Source organism: Sorex araneus, chromosome 1, assembly GCF_027595985.1.
Source record: "Sorex araneus isolate mSorAra2 chromosome 1, mSorAra2.pri, whole genome shotgun sequence".
Lineage (NCBI taxonomy): Eukaryota > Metazoa > Chordata > Mammalia > Eulipotyphla > Soricidae > Sorex > Sorex araneus.
In genome coordinates, this window is record NC_073302.1 from 359887094 (window position 1) to 359907564 (window position 20471).

General features: G+C 39.4%; 1 protein-coding gene across 7 annotated transcripts in view; it reads left to right on the plus strand.

Moving 5' to 3' along the window:
• The window catches only part of PDE1C (phosphodiesterase 1C), a 645533-nt gene that overhangs the window by 594416 nt on the left and 30646 nt on the right, over positions 1 to 20471 (plus strand). Inside the window, exon 19 of one of the 7 annotated variants that reach the window (XM_055138714.1) lies at positions 5786 to 12515. The exons of the other annotated variants lie outside the window; for them this stretch is intronic. Within the exon in view, the coding sequence (XP_054994689.1) occupies positions 5786 to 5799 (14 nt within the window). The 3' untranslated portion in view covers positions 5800 to 12515. Of the gene's footprint in view, positions 1 to 5785; positions 12516 to 20471 lie in introns of those variants that run through there. 7 annotated transcript variants of the gene reach the window in all.

The following is a 20471-nucleotide window of genomic DNA, read 5'->3' on the forward strand; positions in this document are numbered from 1 at the left end:
ACGGCCAAAAGTGGGACGAGAGGGAGGAAAGGAGGGAGGAAGAAAGAAAAAGAGAGAGAAAGAAAGGGAGAGAGAGCACCATAGAGGCAGATTGGTGGTAGGGGTGGGTTGAAGGAGAAAAACTGGGGACATTGGTGGCAGGAAATATACATTGTTGAGGGGATGGGTTTTGGAACATTGTATGACTGAAACCCAATAATGGGCAACTTTGTAACTGTCTCATGGTGATTTATTTTTAAAAAGTAATAAAATAATGCTGCAGGCCATGGTGCACATAAGTTTGGTGTTGTAATGCTTCCTTCAATATTTGGCACTAATTTCTCTTATTTTATTGATGTAGCTGGCTTACAGCAATAGTAATATTTATGCAACAGACATACAATGTTATTGCACTGCGCTCACCACTGAAATACCAATATATCTCCCTACTGTCCCTTCAGATAATAATAGCACTACGAGACAATGAGAAGAAGTGTGGGATAGATGCATAGGCATAGCTTATTCATGTCATTTGATTTTGGAAAGAGATACCACAGTATATAAAGACAAGAGAGGGTAACAAAGTTCTCTTGATTTCACATATACCATGATTCAAAAAGAAATACAAAGAAGGGAAGGGTGGACCCAATACAAAGCTTCCATTGTAATGTTCCAAAATACCTGCATAGATTCACAGTCACTGGAACAGCTGTAACAGATAATTAGGTATCTCAAATCCAAAGTGGCCTCCTACTCTTGCATTTAATCTTCAGGTCCTCACTAGGAAATGGAGACACATCCCCTGTTCAATGATAGGGAGAATTAACATTATGAAAATGGCAATACTGCCCAAAGCACTATACAAATTTAATGCAGTCCCTATCAGGATATCCATGACATTTTTTTAAAGAAATAGACAAAACACTCCTGAAATTTATATGGAACAATAAGCCCCCACGAATACTTAAGCAATCCTTGGAAAAAGGAAGATGGGTGGCATCACCTTCCCCAACTTCAAACTCTACTACAAAGCAATAGTAATTAAAACAGCATGGTATTAGGATAAAAACAGCCTGCAGACCAATGGAACAGAGTTGAATATCCTGTCACAGACCCCAAAATATATGGCCACTTAATCTTTGACAAAGAAGAAATGCAAAGTGGAACAAGGAAAGCCTCTTCAACAAGTGGTGCTGGGAAAACTGGATAGCTACCTGCAAAAAAAGGAACTCTGACCTCTGTCTAATGCCAGGCACAAAAGTCAGACCAAAGTGTATTAAAGACCTCAATATCAGACATGAATCTATAAGGTTCATAGAAGAAAATGTAGGCAGAACTCTCCATGACATTGAAGCTAAAAGCATCTTTAAGGATGTAACAGCACTGACCATGCAAGTGGAAGCAAACATAAACAAATGGGACTACATTAAACTAAGAAGCTTCTGCACTTTCAAAGAAACAGTGACCAAAGTACAGAAAGAGCCCACAGAATGGGAAAGAATATTTACCCAATACCCGTCTGATAAGGGATTGATATCAAGGATATACAAGACACTAGTAGAATTATATAAGGAAAAAAACTCCAACCCCATCAAAAAGAAATGAACAGAAGTTTCCTCAAAAAAGAAAAACAGGGGCTGGAGCCATAGCACGGTGGGTAGGGTGTTTGCCTTGCATGTGGCCGACCCAGGTTCCATTCCCAGAATCCCATATGGCTTCCTGATCACTGCCAGGGGTGATTCCTGAGTGCAGAGCCACGAGGAACCCCTGAGTATCGCCGGGTGTGACCCAGAAAGAAAAAAAAAATGGCCAAAAGGCACATGAAAAAATGCTCCACATTGCTAGTCATCAGGGAGATGCAAATCAAAATAACAATGAGATATCATCTCATACCACAGAAACTGGCACACATTCAAAAGAACAAAAGCAACCAGTGCTGGCATGGATATGGGGAAAAAGGTATGCTCTTTCACTGTTGGTGGGAATGGTGGGAATGCCAACTGGTCCAGCCCTTCTGGAAAAAAATATGGACAGCCCTTCAAAAACTAAAAATTGACCTTCCATATGACCTCGCAATACCACTTTTGGGAATGTATCCTGAGGATGCAAAAAAGCACAATAGAAATGACATCTGTACCTATATATTCATTGCAGCCCTGTTCACAATAGCCAAAATCTGGAAACAACCCAAGTGCCCTAAAACAGATGACTGGCTAAAGACACTTTGGTACATCTACACAATGGAATACTATGCAGCTGTTAGGAGAGATGAAGTCATGAAATTTGCTTATAAATAGATGGACATGGAGAGTAACATGCTAAGTGAAATGAGTCAGAAAGAGAGCGACAGACATAGAGGGACTGCACTCATTTGTGGAGTATAGAATAACATCACATGAGGCTGACACCCAAGGACAGTAGATACAAGGGCCAGGAGGACTGCCCCATAGCTGGAAGCCTGCTTCATGAGCAGAGGGGAGAAGGCAGATGGAATAGAGAAGGAATCACTAAGAAAATGATGGCTGGAGGAACCAGTTGGGAGTTGAGATGCATGCCGAAAGTAGATAATAGAACAAACATGATGACCTCTCAGTGTTTCTGTTGTAAGCCATAAAGCCCCAAAGTAGAGAGAGTATGGGGAATATTGTCTGCCATAGAGAAAGGGGAGGGTGGGAAAGGGGGGGTATAACCGGGATATTGGTGGTGGGGAATGTGCACTGGTGGAGGGATGGGTGTTTGATCATTGTGAGAATGTAACCCAAACATGAAAGCTTGTAACTATCTCACGGAGATTCAATAAAATTAAAAAAAAAATCTTCAGGTACTCGCTTTTGGTGGCGGAAGGTACTTCCCAGCAATGCTTAGGATGCCCATAGTCCATTCCTGGTGCTACTTTGGCTGACTGTGCAGGCTTTATAATTCTTCTGGGGCCAATTAATTCTGGGCACGACCAGAACCATACTTTGGAGTGTTTAGGGGTCCAGGTGGTATCAGGGATCCAACTCAAGTATCCTAAATATCTTTAAGACGTGTGTTCCAGCTATCACTCCAATTCTTCCTCAAATATTCATATATATATATATTTTTTGTAGTTACTACAAATATATGTATATATATTTGTAGTTACTGTTTTGGGGCCACTCCTAGCTGTGCTCCATGTTTATTTCTGGCTCTGCACTCAAGGATTATTTCTGGTGGTAGAGAAGGTATGAGATGCTGGGGTTCAAACCCGGGTTGACCTGTAGCATACTATCTCTTCAGCCCCTCATTTTGTATACTTTCACCCCAGTTTTAGTTTAAGATGTTTATAACTGTTAAGTAAAAAAAATAAATAAGACTAAATCAACACATAGCAAACAGAATATTTGAAATTCAATGAAGTTTGGGGTGAAGATAGAGCAGAGCACATTTACAAATCATGTCAAAGTTGTCTGGAGAGTTGATCTTCTTTGGGAGATTAGCAGCACAAAACTCACGTACAGTGGGGCTATTTCTTCTCAGGGTATATGCAATTTAGAAGAATACTTTTTATTGAGGTAGCATTAGCTTATAATAGTCAATAGTTGAGGAGTACAGAATTATAATTCAGCATCTTGAATATATCATTTTACTCACCTCTCAATCTTCTTCCCCTCTGATAACCAGTAATCTTTTTTTTTGTTTCTTGCATCTAAAACTTTATTTTGTTTTATACATCTACTTGTTTTATTTCTTTATATTTCACATACGAGTCAAATCATGCAATATTTGTTTTGGGTGTTGCACCTAGTGATGCTCAGGCTTATGGCTTTGGGGATAACATATGGTGCCAGAGATGAAACCCCGGGTCGTTCATTGTACTATCTCACTGGCCCTATTTGTTCTTTCTTCATCTGAAATATCACTTAGCTTAATAATGTCAAAGTCTTTCATGTTGTCACAAATGGCACAATTTTATTCTTCTTTCTAAATTGCTTATGTATACCAAATTATCTTTATCCATTCGTCTGTTCACGGGTATGTAGGCTGTTTCCATATTGTAGCTATTTGTCAGTAATGAAGCAGTAAACATAGAGTTTAATATATCTTTTCAAATTTTTGTTTCTTTGAATAAACACCCAGATGCAGATTTTCTATATTATATGGTAAATCCATTCTTAATGCTGGGGGGAATCTCCGCACTGTTTTATGTAGTGGTTGCACCAATTTGTGTTCGCACTGATTGGTCACTGAAATCACTGATTTTCTCTCATAATAATGATGGACATTCTTTGTGTATGCCTGTTGGCCATCTATGTTATCTTTGAAGAAATGTCTATCCAGGTTTCTGCCCCTTCAAAAACAGGTGGTTTTATTGTTGCTAAGTGGAAATATTAATTTTGACATATATTGATGTGGAATAGAATATAAAATCAATGTTTATTATTTTTTCAATTTTCATTTCATGCTGTGTAGGTAAAGATTAGAAAAGAGTAAATGGGGGTTTCCTACTCTTCATTATACCTTTGTCCATCCCATTGCCTCGTACTTATTCATTCACTTGCTTTCCATTATAATTTATTGAGCATCTGTTTGTGCATCAAGCATTTCAAGGATAATAATAAAGATAAATTATACTACCTCTCTCAAAGCATGTGGGGAGATTTCTAGCAGAAAGCTAGGTACCTCTGAGTAAGTGCCCTAAGAGACTTAAAATCAGAAGCTTACTTCAGAGAGGAAGCAAGTGTTCGGGAAGGCTTGGAAGGCCTGTGACTAAGACCCAGGTCTAGCTAATTACTGTGTCCTTCCCTGGCCATACTCATAACAGAGTAAAGGGGCTACTCAGAAGCTTTTCTCTTTTCTTTTTCCCAAATGGGTGAGGGTGCTAATGGAGGGTGACTAGTCCCCATACTCAAATGAAGAAAAGGGGACAGCAGGAGGCCTGGGTCAATGGCCCCTAGAAAATTGAGACTTGACCTTACTTAGAGGAGATAAGAAAGAGCTGATGTATTTCTCCATTAGTGTGCCACCTAATTTCAGCTAAGTCTTATTGAGGAAAATTGGCCACTTATCTTGTCCTCTAATGACTCCTGCCTTTGCTATAACTGTGATAGTGTTATTTTCTGAAAGTTTAAGCTTTAGAACATAAAGTTTATACCTTTGGAACTCAGAACAGGAGGGACCTTTTCTAACCTTAAAGCATGATGATGTGTGGAATATGCAACTCTTTTGAAAAAGCAGCAGCAGAGTAGCTTTTTTTTCTGTTTTGTCTTTAAAAATTCTGTCCAAGCCATTGACGCACATGGGGTGTGAAAGGAAAACCCAGTATTGCCTATTTCCATTTAAGTCAGTTATGTTTCCATTTTGTCTCCACTATCACCTTACACTTATCCAACTGCACAAAGATTTCCATTGGGTCATATCTTGAAACTTGATGAAAATCTTTTGAGAGTTGGAAAAGAATTCTGAGAAAGGAATTATTTTTGTATGAAGTGATTGGGATAGATGAATAATTTTTTTTCACTGCCTCCCTGAGGCAAAACAGCCAGATCACTTTCATCCTGATTGAAAATAAGGTATTTTAATATACACATTGGATGAGACAGGTGTTTGATAATCCATTGTAGATTATCACTACCAAGATTTGAAATGTAACTGTTGAGATATTTCCTGTAGAAATAAACTGATCTTGTTACAAAGGATAAGAGTAGTAACTATAATCAGAAATATTGAATTGACTCATCTCCTTTTTTTTGTTCCTCAAATTTTCTTCTCCTCAGATCTGGCGGGTGGAGGGTGGGGGGAAAGGCAGAATTGACACTTTTCTTTTTCTTTTTCTTTTTTTCAGATTCAGAAGAGTAATAAACACCTCATATACAATAAAAGAGGCTGCCACAATGTCTTGCATCATTTTAGCTGAGCTTCTTCATTCTTCTCCTTCTTCCACAAAGACCTATATCTGAGAAAGGTGTACAACTTTCAAAAAACAAGCCCCCACACTTTGCCTTCTCTCATGCCATCCCCTCTTGGGCACTGAGTCCCTGGGTGTTGGTTTGGGGTCTTAGATATTGGGGGATTTTCCCTGAGCAAACAAAACAACTTGATTTTGGGGGGCACAAACTAAAATAAAACATGAAGGTTCTTCCTCAAAATCCTTTGCTAATGGCCTGGCTTTCAAGGCATCTATCTGGCCTGATGAGAATGGACATCCTGGATATGCTGAGAGGCCTGAAAAAGCCACACACACACAGTAACCACCATGTCATTACTGTCAAGGTCATTTCCTTCAATGTTGTTTCTTTCTGAGCTGACTACTACTGATGGATACAGCCAAGCTGGCCTTTATCACAGCCCAAATGATGATTCCAGTCTCTGGTTGTTCCTTCCCCAAGTCAGGAATATTCTTTGTCTCTAATTTCCCCTCACATTTAAAATTTTGTTGTTATGATTTTTGTTCCATTTATGTAATATGAATTTCTTGGTTTTTTTAAACAGGGAGATTATAGGAATCTTTTCTTGATGTTAAAATTATCTTTTCATTCATTAATATGAGTTTGAATGTTTCTCTGTTGACCACAGTAGTCAGATAGAAATCCCTGTACTTTGTTGGGTGACAGTCATGACTTCTACCACTGATTGATCCTCTTTGGGCTGTTGTTGGTTTGACTTAACCGTTTTTCCTTCATTCAGGAAAGTGTTAATGGGATTCTTATCCTGGAGAAATGTTACATAACTCTTTTCTGATGAGCCTTGAGAAAAGTGAAATAGGAAATTAGTAGCAAGAATAAAAAATAAGATGAATAGATGTAGTGTGGAAAGAGAATAAAAAAAGATTGCCCCTGAAAACAAATGGAGTTTAAAAAATGGAAATTGGGGCTGGAGCGACAGCACAGTGTGTAGAGTCTTTGCCTTGCATGCAGTCAGCCCGGGTTTGATTCCCAACATCCCATATGGTCCCCTGAGCACTGCCAGGAGTAACAGAGTAACTCCTGAGTGCAGAGCCAGGAGTAACCCCTGTGCATCGCCCGGTGTGACCTGAAAAGCAAAAAAAAAAAAAAAAAAGAAAAAGAAAGAAAGAAAGAAAGAAAGAAAGAAAGAAAGAAAGAAAGAAAGAAAGAAAGAAAGAAAGAAAGAAAGAAAGAAAGAAATCAGTGGAATGTAAGTACAGTGTAATTTCATGGATCTGAAGTGCTATGATTTGGATGCAACCAATTCTTAAACTGTGCTTGTGATATACAGAGAAATCTTTGAGTACATCGCATTAAGATGCTGTTGGTGATGGAAGGAGATTAGTAGTAGGAAGAGATTAAGTTCAAGGACAGGTAAAGTGTCTGCCTTACTGCAAATTAAATTTCTACTGAGCACAAAAGAAAAAGATGTGTTTAATCCTCTCATTAATAAGAAAAAATATTATATCTTCAGTCAGAGAAGAGACCATGTCGATAGTTTACAAAAACTTTTGTGTCACTAAAGTATCCCCCAACAGAATGTTCTGAAGAAATAAACCTATCGTACAGAATACACAGTGGCATATTGGTATTTAAACAGGATGCTTTGGAGAACTTGATGTTTTGCTTCTTAAAAACCACTTATCCTGTTGCCTTCCCCACCCTGCTTTTCTGACCATAACTGTGGTCAAATAAATGAGAAAATCCAGAATGATGGTGGCAATGGCTTCACAATGGACTGTGTTGTCAGCGAGTGTGGAGGAGCAGGAGGGATGGTGATTAATGTGTTGACCTAAAATGGCACTTGGTTGTCAGCTACAGGCTCTGTACTCTATAGGAGGGGGGTTGTAAATACCTAAGAGTTTATATAAGCCCTTTCCAAATTTGAAAATATTGGTAACTAATTTAGAAACTTTAAAACACTATGCTAGTCATAGAAAATATGCCTATGACCTGCACCCAGTTCATGGGATATGCAAACGATGTTGTTTGAGATGAGATAAATCTGTTAGGAATGAAATCCAGCAAGTGTATGCCAGTTCTTAATGTTCGAGCCAGAATCTTTTACCTCATTTTTATTCTGTATTTTTCTACTTAACTGCTTTGCAGCCAGTCACAATAGAAAGCCAACTTCCCTTTTGTATTTTATCAAACAAGACTAAACAATGTTTGAAAAGGAAATAGGAATAAGCCATTTTTTCTAGTGTCACTAAAGGCGAACTTGCTTGGCATTCACTTTAATTCATTCATTAAATGAAAAAGAGTGGGAAGAGAATTTAGTTCATACAGAACTCTGCCAGTAATTCTCAATGTGAGAAAACAAAATCTCTGTGTAAATCTTTTGGTTTTTAATTCTCAGAAAGTTTTTAGAGGGCACATTGAGTAAAATTTCAAAATTCTCTCCTTAAAAAATGTATGAATTAATACGGGAGCTGATGGAACATTAGATTAATGACTCCCGGTTAGTACTGGAAGAATAGTATTTCCAAAGCTCTAGCTCGACATTTTTGTGGTTTCTTCTTTTGAAGTAGCTTCCTCAAAGGGGAATAACATTATGGCACACATACTTCCACATGTTCCACGGTCAAAGAGAAACAAGGGTTAAGCACCAGAGTTAAAGATTAATGCTATATGGAAAAGCAGTAGGAGCATTCCCACCACTGATAAAATGCAAGTTCCAGTGTCCTTTGATGGAAACTGACAAGTGGATTTGGCCCTTGAGTTTGAGTCCCTGTGTCATCAAACAACACTCACATACAAGTTTTGTCTGTGGTTTGTTTCAGTGATATCATCACCCACTCTTTGGGAGGTGTGTTTGTCCATCTTTTATTCATCAACCTTTCTTAGTTTGTAAGCCCTGATAGCCATGTCAGTGGGCAAGGGATTCATTTCTAACCTGCTAAATTCAAAGGGATTTTTTTTCACTGTCCATTTCATTCTTGGAATTAAAAAAAAAAACACCTATTGGTAACATCTGACAGGATCCCATTAAGGACCTGATCTACTTAAACAATAAAATGTTACTAAACATCTGAGAACCAAAGAATAATCTGGTGCACCTGTTCATTTCATTTGCAGAATTTAAGCCATTTTATTATATTTTCCACCTGGAAACCTGCCTTTTGTAATTGTGAAAAACTAAAGAGTGAAGTTATCACAGGATGTGAGTCAACAAGAAAATAAAAAGATGGAGAACAATTTTGTAATCTATGTTTTGGGAGTAAGACTGTGGTCCTTTAAAATCACTTATTTTATAGGTAATTTTTCCAAAGATAGATAGAATGTGGAACATATATGTTGTTCTATTCTTAGTCTTTGAGCAGACGCTAACATAATAGAAATAACTTCATGTCATGTCCCATGGAGTTTGGGGGGAAAACAAAAACAAAACCAGAAGCACAAAGTATTTTTCACAATGAGATAGAGAAGATTCTGAGATAAGAGCTTATGTTGCATTGTAGCGAAAAGCCCAAATAAAGGGAGTTTGGGGGATCAAGGAAAGTTTATTTTTCTGGTTGGACACTTCAAGGGCTCCAAAGTTCCCCTCGAGAGCAGTGGGCTGTGTGTGCCCCGCACAGAGACTGACACTCAGACCACATTCAGGAAACACGAAAAAATGTGCAGCTGGGTTTCACTCCCCATGCAAGTGCAAACAAAGTTCCAATTTACCTGTTAACTTACTCAACACCTGCTATACAGGTGAAGCAGATCCCCAATGACAACTAAGTATGTGTGGATATAACCTATAAGTTTATGATAAGCAATGGGGAATTGTCAGTAGTTTAGGAGGAACTGTTAGAGCTCCATTGATGAAAAAACAAAACACTCAAACTTGCCACCAGCTCTAGATTTTAGAAAAATAAAGCAGGATTTTTCTGTGAGCAGTTTTTCAAAAGGGAAAAATAACAAAAATTTTTATGAAATACCAGTGGACTTACTTATAATCCAAGTTGAAACTTTTAAAATACAAATGCGCTCTTAGGGAGAAAATAGGAGGTCCTATTTGGGAAATATAGAAAAATCATTGTCTTGTTTTTCTCTGTGACTATTGTTATATAACACTGAACTATAGCAAAATTATATATTAAAGAACATAATATTTCAATAGCAATGTTCTATTTGATCACATGTGTGAATAAATGGAGAGCAATCATTGTAAATCATCAGTAGCAATCCTTGACTATTAGCTCCATTGTCTCTTAGAAAATGAACCTGATACAAAAATTAGAACAAGCCACAGAATTTATGTGAAAATATCATTCTGAGAATCAAGGGACCCATTACTTACCAGAACTAGGTTTCAGCTTTTGAGGTTTCCTTTTACCAAAGATTCTCATGGGCGAAGAGGCAACATATGAATTACAATGGTAGCAGCCCCATCTAGGACTTTTGACAGAGTACTTTTGATGTGGATTTCAGTCCAGGGAGGCGAAAAATATGGGAAGTAGGCCCTTGATGATGTCAGTGGCCTCTGGATGGTCTTAGTGGACATTTGTAAAGACTAAACTCTACCCTAGGGTAGTCTGTAATGAGCTAAAATTGTTTCAATGAAGGGAGGTGTTGCTTTCATGCCCAGACAAGAGTGAGGTACAATGGGAGAACAGGCTTGCAGGAGTTATGAAAGCCTGTTTCAGCATTAATTCCTGATCTGCAAATAATCCCCTTACCTCAGCCATTTTTCTGGTGTTTCTCAAAAGCAACTGGATTAGTTATTTGAGATTCACATTTATTGTAGCTTTATCCCCAAGAAGAAGTGAATTGACACCATTGGTGGCTGCCTTTAGTAAATAAACTTGGACCCAGCCATAAATAACTGTCTGCTGGAGAGACAGCAGGGGGCGCTGAGTGGGTCTTCTCAGCTCTCTCGGGTTGTCCTTAGTCAGCATCCCTTCGGGAGGTAAATACCGGTAAATACCCTTCAACAGGGTAAATACTGGGGGTAGCTCCAGGACCTCTGTACCCTTGTATCTCCATGGGAGGTGACTTCCAAACTCATGATGCATTACTTGGTAAGATCATGGTTCAGGATAACTCACTTAAAATCTATTACCCAAAAAATAAATTTAAAAAATTTTAAAAATTATATATAGTGTAACTTTTGCCTTTTTTGGGGGAAAAATAAAGCCTTTTAGAACTGTAACTGTCAAATAGTCTTGAAATTGATTGCCAAGAGAGAGACACATAGTTGTATATTTGCCTCTCTGTCATACCTGTCATACAAAGAATAGGGATTTGGGTAACAGTGTCCTTGTCGTTGAGTGCATACATATGTGATGTGACAGAAACAGTCACGTGCCAATATACATACATTTATAGTGAAAATCTACAACCATGGGTATTCTTCAGCAACTGATTCTAGAACTAGATCTGTAAAGTACACATTTTCCTTTCTGTCTTGCTTTAATATTTTTATACAATTTTATATGCTGTAAAATTTTTAAAAATATTTCTATTTTTATTTGTAGGACTCGGTTCAGTTTTTATCAGCTCTGGTACCCACTGTACAGCCAGATTCACCCCCCCACCCCACTTTACCTAATTTAAACACACTCTCCTTTTCATGCTCTTCCGTCGACCTTATTTTTCTGCCCTTTGCAAATTCTTTATTTTGCTTCTGCCTCAGAAAGTCATTTTGCTCAGAGCATCTTTATAGCACATGAGAACACAGAGTAATGGAAATGGAATAAAACCAGAGTGTCTCGTTCTGATATATCTAAATGAGGATATATCAGGGCCAAGAGTATATGGGGGAGGAGGAAATATTTAGAGAAAATGAAGCAGGAAAAACGAGACCCTCGAGGGAGACCAACTCCCCAAAGTAAGGGGAGCCCCTTTGGAGCTAACACAAAGCTCTTATTATTTTCTCTACAGATACCAGAGAGATATTTTGCTGTTACAGGAGTTTGTTCCTTAGAATGCTATTCATCACCATTGGTCTATAGACTTTCCAAATAAGGGCACTTGCCATAAGATGAGTGGATATATCAGCTCATCTCTTCAGCCTGAGGTTGTGCTGCCCTTCAGCTGCATTTGTAGGATGTATCTGAAATAATATTGAAAATGTTTTCAAAAAACATTTCAAAAAAAAGGAAGAAAAAGAACCAAATTCTTAAATCTCAATCCAAACCATGCCAAATGAATAACTTTTTGGAGGAACAAGGACAGGATTTCTGGGTGTGTTCTGAGAATGCTCTCCTAAAAGGAAGTTGATGAAACAAACTTGGTGCAGTTTTACTGAAATGATTGAATGTACTTCTGTGATTAAAAACTGTTTCTAGCAGGAAAAAAAATGTGAGTTCCGTTTTGCATTTGTTTATTACAGAGCTAAGAAATGGCCGTCTGTTTTAAAGAAGATTGTTTGGTTTCCTATGATGTGGGTTTCTCTAAACAGACTATTGAGGTACCATAGCATCACATTCTCCAAATACAAAAATAAATCATAAGGATTCATGTAAACAGAATATGCTAACCTACTCTCAATAAATCCAAGATGTGTCTATTGTAAGCCTTTATTGCACAGATGATACAGACAGTTCCTCAATGCATAATTTCTCCCCAGCATTTACTAATGAATAAGTACTTGTATGTTCGTCTAATTACCAAATAAAAATACTGAGTTGACCTCACTGATTGAAATTTAAAAATCAACAAGGCTCTTATCTCTTTTTTTAATGCTTTATGTTGTTGTTCATGTTCTCTGCCAGATGTGGGGCTTCCCAGGCTCACTCAACTGTCTACCTGTCTTGTATTACTCCAGACAGCACATAAATTCCAGATCCTAACTACTTTTGCCTGCAATCTAGAAGATATGCATAGTATATCACATCTCAGAGATTCTTTCTCACTTTGAAGGGTGAGGTGGATGGGTTATCAGAAGCTCATAGAGGCAAAGGAAATCCACATTCATGGAATCAGGCTAGTTTTCATGTGTTCAGTTTATCTCCAGATTTTACAAAGATTAACTCAGATAGATGGATTTATATAGATATGGTGTTATAGTTCTGAAATGCTAAGTTTTGAAGTTCCAAAATGCCTTTCTTTTTCTTCTGAAATAACTGCACTGTCATAGCACTGCCATCCCATTGTTCACCGATTTGCTCGAGCGGGCACCAAGTAACATCTCCATTGTGAGACTTGTTGCTACTGTTTTTGGAAATAACTACTTGGAAAGATTTTCTTTCTCTCAAGCCACAAATATAAGAAGTCTTTTAGTGCAAGCGAGATATTACAGTGGATAGGCCGCCGCCCCTTCCCGGGTCCCATCGCCCCAGCTTTCCCGGCCGGCCGGCTCCCTCCAACCCATGGTGACCCACGTCCCAGGAGCCCCTGCAAGGAAGAAACTGGGGCGTGGCCTGTATCTTAGGGGGCGTGGCCTGAAAGGGGCGTGGCCTCCTGCCAGAGCATCGGCCGCAGTGATTATTTCCTACCTTAGCACATTAGGTATAGTCTTCTTGCTTTGAAAATCGCTTTAACATATCTCAATCACTTATGCGAACTAGCCTATTAGCTCTAAGTTTAGAGATATTACAGTGGATAATCCTCTTGCCTTGCATGTGGCTGACCCAGGTTCAATCCCTGGCACTCCATATTGCTCTCCAAGCACTGCCAGAAGTGATCCCTGAGTGCAGAGCAAGGAATAAGCCCTAAATACTGCCATCTGTGTCCCCCAGACCAATATGGAGTGTGAAGAGAGATTTATCATTAACACTGTTTGTTGGGTGTACTAGTGGCTTATATACAAGATGGTCCCCTCAAATCAGCAACTAAGAGGGACTTCCTCATGCAGATACCCTTCATTTTACACATACAACACGGGGATCTGGGCCACCTCCTGGTATTTGTTTCTGTGCGGTTTGTCAGCTGGATTATTACATTTGCCAGTGAGTCTGTGATGGTCTTCCATTCACGGAAATAACATTTCTATTTGCCCTTAAGAAACAAAACCAGAGTTTACTAATTTTAAAAAGTAAAGAGAAGTAGGCACTGAGAGTGGCTAAGGTGTATACCTGGCATATACCTGCCCAGGGTTTCATTCCTTATACCACCAGACCTCTAAAACATCATAGCCCTGGAGACCCCCAAACACACTGGGGTTCATCATTGGGCCTTAGCACTTAACCACTAATCATTGGTCAAGTATTGCTAGAAGGACACTCTACCTGGGGATAGAACCCTAAGTCATATATAGGGGTATAAAAATACTAGAATCTCTCATACTCATGCATTCGGGCCTGTTATTTCTTCTTTTTTCTGAGTTGCCAGATTTTACACCATAAAGCCGTACACTACTATATTTGAGATTATACTATGGTTTGTTTAACTAACATTAGTTATAAGCACTATCCCACTTTGTTTTGTTCAGGGGCCATAATTGACAATATTTGGGGCTAAGTCTTGGCTCTGTGCTTAGTGTGCCTTGAGGAACCCATATACAGTGCCAGAAACTGAAGCTCTCTACCAAGTCTATCTCTCTGCCCCAAATAAAGAAGTCTTATTTTTTAAAAAAAACTTCACTAACATCAGTTCAGTGGCAGCATATTTTAGAGTGACTCTAGCACAGTTTACTTATTTTTACTTTTTTTTATGTTGAGAATGGCAGTAAAATTGGGGTGATTTGTGTATACTTCTGTGTTATATTTTAGAATCATACAAATTCATAGATCAATAATCATTGTATCAAAGGATGTTACCATATTTTTTCAGACTCCTCCACCTGCTTCATTCTGTTCAAAGAGTAAAACAGCCATAGCTAAAAAGCATATAGCCTTGCATATCTGAACAGCTCTTGTGTTTTGTATCATTGTTCTTTGTGATAAAGAGATCATGACACCAAAGCAGTCATGGTGATCGTAGTGAGAAAGAAAAAGGTTTATTAAACACTTTGAATGTGCAGTTTTGATTTCTATACAATTGGAAAGCAATTCTTAGAGAAATACAGGAAGGTTGAAAACTCTGTATACTCTTTCAGAAATTCCATGGCCCTAGACAAACCTTAAGCTTCTTTTGATTTTTTTTTTCAAGACTATAAAGGGGCTCAAATAATGATTAGACTTGAGGCATCAGGCAGTATCCTCTGTCACGGGCCAGGGAGACCATAGAAAAGATGTTGGGGGATGTGCTTGCTTGTAATATGCTGTGCAAAAATTGGCAGAAACTTCCTTTTTCAATCTTGCAGCCTCCGTGTCTGCCCTGTGGGATCTGGTTGTGTGATAATAGCACTGCTCTTGTTGGACCATTACTGACAGTGATGCTGACACTCTCAAGGGCTCTGAAATTACCCTTTCCCAGCAGGCATGGGCTTGGCTGTGCTAACCCTATTTAGCAGAAGTGAAACTGTTTTAGGTCAAGCTACACATCCCTGAGGGTTAGTGCAAACATCCAGGCCTGAGACATAGGTGTGTGTTTGCCCCCAAGGTTGGCAGCCTTGTTGTCATTTCCATCATTCTTGTCTTCTCCAGACTCTTGATGAATTAGATTTGTTGCCCTTTAGCTGCTGCAACCAAGGGCATTAATTTGAAATATCTGAAGGCTATTCGTTTGTCAAAAGATACTTCCAGTCATACAAACTCTGGTGATAGCATTTCTGCCCTGAGCTGACTGATTGGGTTGTTTATTCTCTATACATTCAGTGCCTGGGTTGAGTACAATGTAATCTGTGACCTGAAAATGCCTAACTTCCATCAATGAGGACGTATTAGACATAGACACACACAGAAACACACACACCCACTCAATGTACACATGTATACTTACTCATCGACACATTTGATAGAAACCTGGAACAAGCACTATCTGACCAGTTGCCTAAGCACATTCATATGTGTGCTTCCTCTTTCTTGGTCCTCACAATTACATTCTGAAATTGATGTCTTTAAAACTGTGCAGGTGAGGAAAATCAGTATCAATGTGATTATTTGGTGGGGGTGGGGGCCACTCTTAGCAGTGCTCAGGGATCACTCCTGGAGGTACGAGATCATATGTGGTCCCATGAATTGAACCAGGGGTTAATCATGTGCAAGGCAAGTGCCTTAACCTTAACCCCTATACTTTATTTCCAGCTCAACTTGTTTTTATTTGACCCACCTCATGTATATAGAAATTCAAGATTCTAAAAATCATATTCATTAATTGTTTTTAAATTTTGGAAATTCAAATGAAACCCGAAGCTGAAAGTAGAGTGAGTCTGTACTTTCTAGCACACCAGATCAAAAGTCAGCACGTCTCATTTCTACACAGTCATAAATTGAGCTTCCAAGAAAATTGATTAAGAGAAACCATTTTTCATATGGACATTATCCCTGAGGACAAAGCACACTGGTTTTTAGAAAGAAAGCATCCCCTATGGCTGGATGTTACCAGGTGAGGTTCTCCTTGGTAATGACAGTACCCGCTCCAGGCCAACTCCAAAGCATCTCTGGAGAAAGCTCTCTGCTAGTCGAATATTTCCATGAAAAATCCCCAGGTGTTCATAATGCGCAGTGAGGATTAGGAGTGAATTCTGAGTCACTCACTGTGTAGCTTCCCTGTGTATCTTTACCTTCAGAACACCCTGGGGGAGGTATATGCATTCCTGGACTGGTTGCCCGCCTGGAATGATTGGTTTCAGCCATGAAGCTGGATCTGGACCTCCTCTTCCAGCTCAGTTTCTGTTGGAATCACTGGAACTGAGAAGAGATGGGTGAAGGGGTTTAGATAATGAAAGTTACACAGATTTCATAAATATTCCCAGCAGTGATACTTGGAGTAAAGTAAGAGGTAAGTGGATGATTGTAGAGTGAGAAATGATTCTAGCAATACAAGCTCAGGTAAGTGGGAGCCAGTGGGAGGCTGACTCAGAACCTAATCACCCACCATAGTCCAGGCTGCTCCCAGAGATCTGGAGAGTTCACAGTCCAGTTTATCTTCTCTGTGTCTCTGTGACTGCTACCTAGGCCCATGCCAAGACTAGGAACTACTAGGATATTTTTTCCATTTCCCTGATAAATTGGAGATTTCCTCAAGCACACAAAGAATTTATAACCTCTCTAGGGGGACTTCCCATTTTGTTCTCCCTCTGCCTCAGTGTTCACACTCTCACTTTGTCTGCAAAGTGTCCTTCAGAGTAAGGAAAACTGGCCCAGGGGAAACCATTGCATTACAGGCTTTTAAAAGTTGCACCAGGGGCTGGAGAGATAGCACAGCGGGTAGGGTGTTTGCCTTGTACGCAGCCAACCTGGGTTCAAGTGCCAGCATCTCATATGGTCCCCTGAGCATCGCCAGGAGTAATTCCTGAGTGCAGAGCCAGGAGTAACCTCTGTGCATTGCTGGGTGTGACCCAAAAAGCAAAAAACTAAAATAAAATAAAAAATAAAAGTTGCACCAAGCATTCACAATAACCTGGCAGAAGTGAATGTTTCTATATGTAAAAATAACATTGACAGCCGAGTCAGTGAGTACTTTACAGGTTTTCAAGTACTTGCAAAGGTAATGTTAAATTTGATTTTTCAGTCTTGTGCAAGTACCCATAAAAAGAGCATTCCAAATTTTCCCATACTTAGATAAGAAAAATCTCTCATAAATGGGTTTTTTCTTTAATTTTTTTATACAAGTTAAAGTTGCTCACAATTTCAGCCATACCATGTTCCAACCCCTTCCCTCCACCAGTAAATATTTCTCACCACCAAAGTGTCCCATTTCCTTCTTTCCTTCCTGCTATACCCTGCAACCTGCCTCTATGGCAGGCACTTCCCGCCCCCTCCCCTACACCCCCTCCCTCTTACTCTCTTGCTCTCTCCTTTTGGGCATCATGGTTTGCAATACCAGTACTGAATACTGCTATGCCTTTACCTACTGCCAGCGTTACGTTCTTGTTCAGAGTAGTCATTTCCAGCTACCACTGTCATAGTGGACTTCTCTATCCTAACTCATATGGGTTCTTTTAAGATGACCTGAAGATTAGGATCAATGGGTCAGTCATGAAATGCTCAGGATTTTTAGAAATGCAGGCAGTGCCTCAGCACTAGGTCAGCCTTGGGAATTAGTCTTCTTTCTTTCTTTTTTAGTTAAACTATTTGTCCCAGGTTTGTATTATCCTTGGGCAAATTTAGGAGACTATACTTGAAGGAAACCTGATTAATGATTGTAAAAAAACTAAAGCACGCCGAGGGGCATGTGCACTCCAGGGCTCTCTAGGCGGCTCTGTCTCACCGCCTGCGTTCCGTGCCTTGGAACCGCTGTGTGTGCTGTTGGTCAAGGGCAGGCGACAGAAGGAAGAAGGCCAAACTGGTTGCTTGATCAGTATATTTCATTCTCTCTCTCTGCTTCTCTCCCAGCTCCGGATCTCTCCCTGGATCTCTGGATCTGGCCCCCCAACCCACTCTTACAGCCTAGTTAAATCCCCCAGCATGAGGGGGTTGGGGCATACACATAGGTGTGGTCACAATCAATAGGGTAAGGTTCCTTTCCCTCAGGGGATGCTTCTCCTAGGATTGACTCTCTTTCAGCAGGAGGATCCATCCAAGGGTGGAGTCCCATGAGTGTGTTTCTCCTCTCCTCAACCAGTAAACATATAAGAATTCATAATATTAATCATTTTGTATGGACACAATAAGAAATGCATTAAAGCTTATAGAATTTCTCTCCTGGGGCCATCTCGATCTCAGACTACAGTGCTCAGGCCGGATCAGTCTTTCCTATCCCTAGCAGGGTCCTAGCCTCGTTCATTACTTTTGGATCATGACAGCATTTGTCTACGATCAAGCTCTTAACTTCTTTACTTATAGTTAAGAGTTAGGCACTTAGGCCAGGCCCATCCCGATGCCAGGGTAACATATAACTCACCACTTGCCCTGGATCTGTCCTGTCTCTCGTTGGGACCCTGCTTTTGGGGTGCTAGGAACTGAGGGCAACTGAGGCTTAAGTGGAGAAAGCAGATGCCCGGGAATGAATAATATTCGAAGCCAATTAAGTCCCAAGTTACAAAAGCATAATATTGTCTTCTTGTGTCTATACAAAAAAGACATAGCTTTAAAGTAAATTATTCAAAAGGCATAAAGAGGGGAGAAAGGCAATGTTATAATATTCAGTGTCCTAGGAAGGTCTGACTTTACAAATTAGCAGAGTGAGATTAAGGGAAAGCGGATTAACTGTTTTGGGGGAAGAGAGCATAGAGAAGTGATTACAAGCTAAACAAAGGGTTGGGAGTGACTCGGGAACACCTTGATGGGTGTGACTGGGGTAAGCCTAAACACCAGGAAAAAGCGGGACAAGCACCTTGTGGCAAGGGGGGAGAGGACAAAGTAATGTCATCCTACAAATGATTAGCCAAGAAACAGCAAGAGTCATTAGAAGATGTTTTCGTAGAGTTGAATTCTGAAGGATCTTGACTTAAAATTTGGCCTCAAAATGCAGTAACTGCAAACTCTTAAACTCTTCTATCTCCAAATTCTGTAAAATAGGAATCTTTATTCATTTATTTAATTATAATAGGAATCCTTTTAAAATCAGAGTTAGTAACAGAAAAAAAGCTGTGTACATTTAATCATGTTTAGAGATTATGAAAAATAGGGTGTACTATGGTGCTTAGGAACATGACGTGTGACATGACTATTACTGATCATGCCCAAGTGATCAAACTGTAAACCATGCATCTGAATAAAATACACAAACCCACAAATAATTATCACTGTCACTGTCATCCCGTTGATTAACAATTTGCTCAAGTGGGTCCAGTAATGTCTCCATTCATCCTAGTCCTGAGATTTTAGGAGCCTCTCTTTACTCACCCTTCCCAACAGTGCCACATTAGAGGTTCTTCAGGGTCAGGGGAATGAGACCCATCATTGTTACTGTATTTGGCATATGAATACATCACGGGGAGCTTGCCAGGATCTCCTCTGCAGGAAGTAAACTCTTGGTAGCTTGCCAAGTTCTCCAAGAGGGAGAACTAGGCTATCAGAACAAATAATTACAAGTTATTTTTTTTCTTCCTTTACAATTTGAATTTAATGTATACTCTCTCTTGGTCTAATAGATATGGAAAGGACTTCCAATACTGTGTTGAGCAATGGTGATAAAAGTGGACATCACCGACTTATTTCTGGCCTTAGAGGAAAATAATTCAATTTTCCCCTCTTGATTATGTTAGGTTTGGGTTGAACATATAGACTTTGTCATGTTCCGGTACATCCCTTCTACATTCATTCTGTGAAGAGTGACAGCTGACAAATGGAAAAAATATGTAGAATACAGACACACATTTTAACACTGTTAAAACTCAGTTCTTCTCTCCATAGTTCATTGTATCCTATACATTGCATGGTGTGGTGTATGCAGTGACCTTTTATTTCTTGTGATCCTATTCTAATCAGGATAAAACTATTTTTTTCAAAGTAGAATAATAAAATATGTCTGTTCTCAGCATCATATAATAATTTCAAAGGATGGAATCAGTCAAATTTCTTAGTATAGTACTGCAGCTATCTGAATGAAACTCAGATTCTGACAGAGAAATCAATGATGGAATTGGGGTTCAAACCCAGGGTTCCTAGTCTCCTAGACCCATGTCATTATGTGATTTACCTGATAATCATCCAAACTTTCCATTAG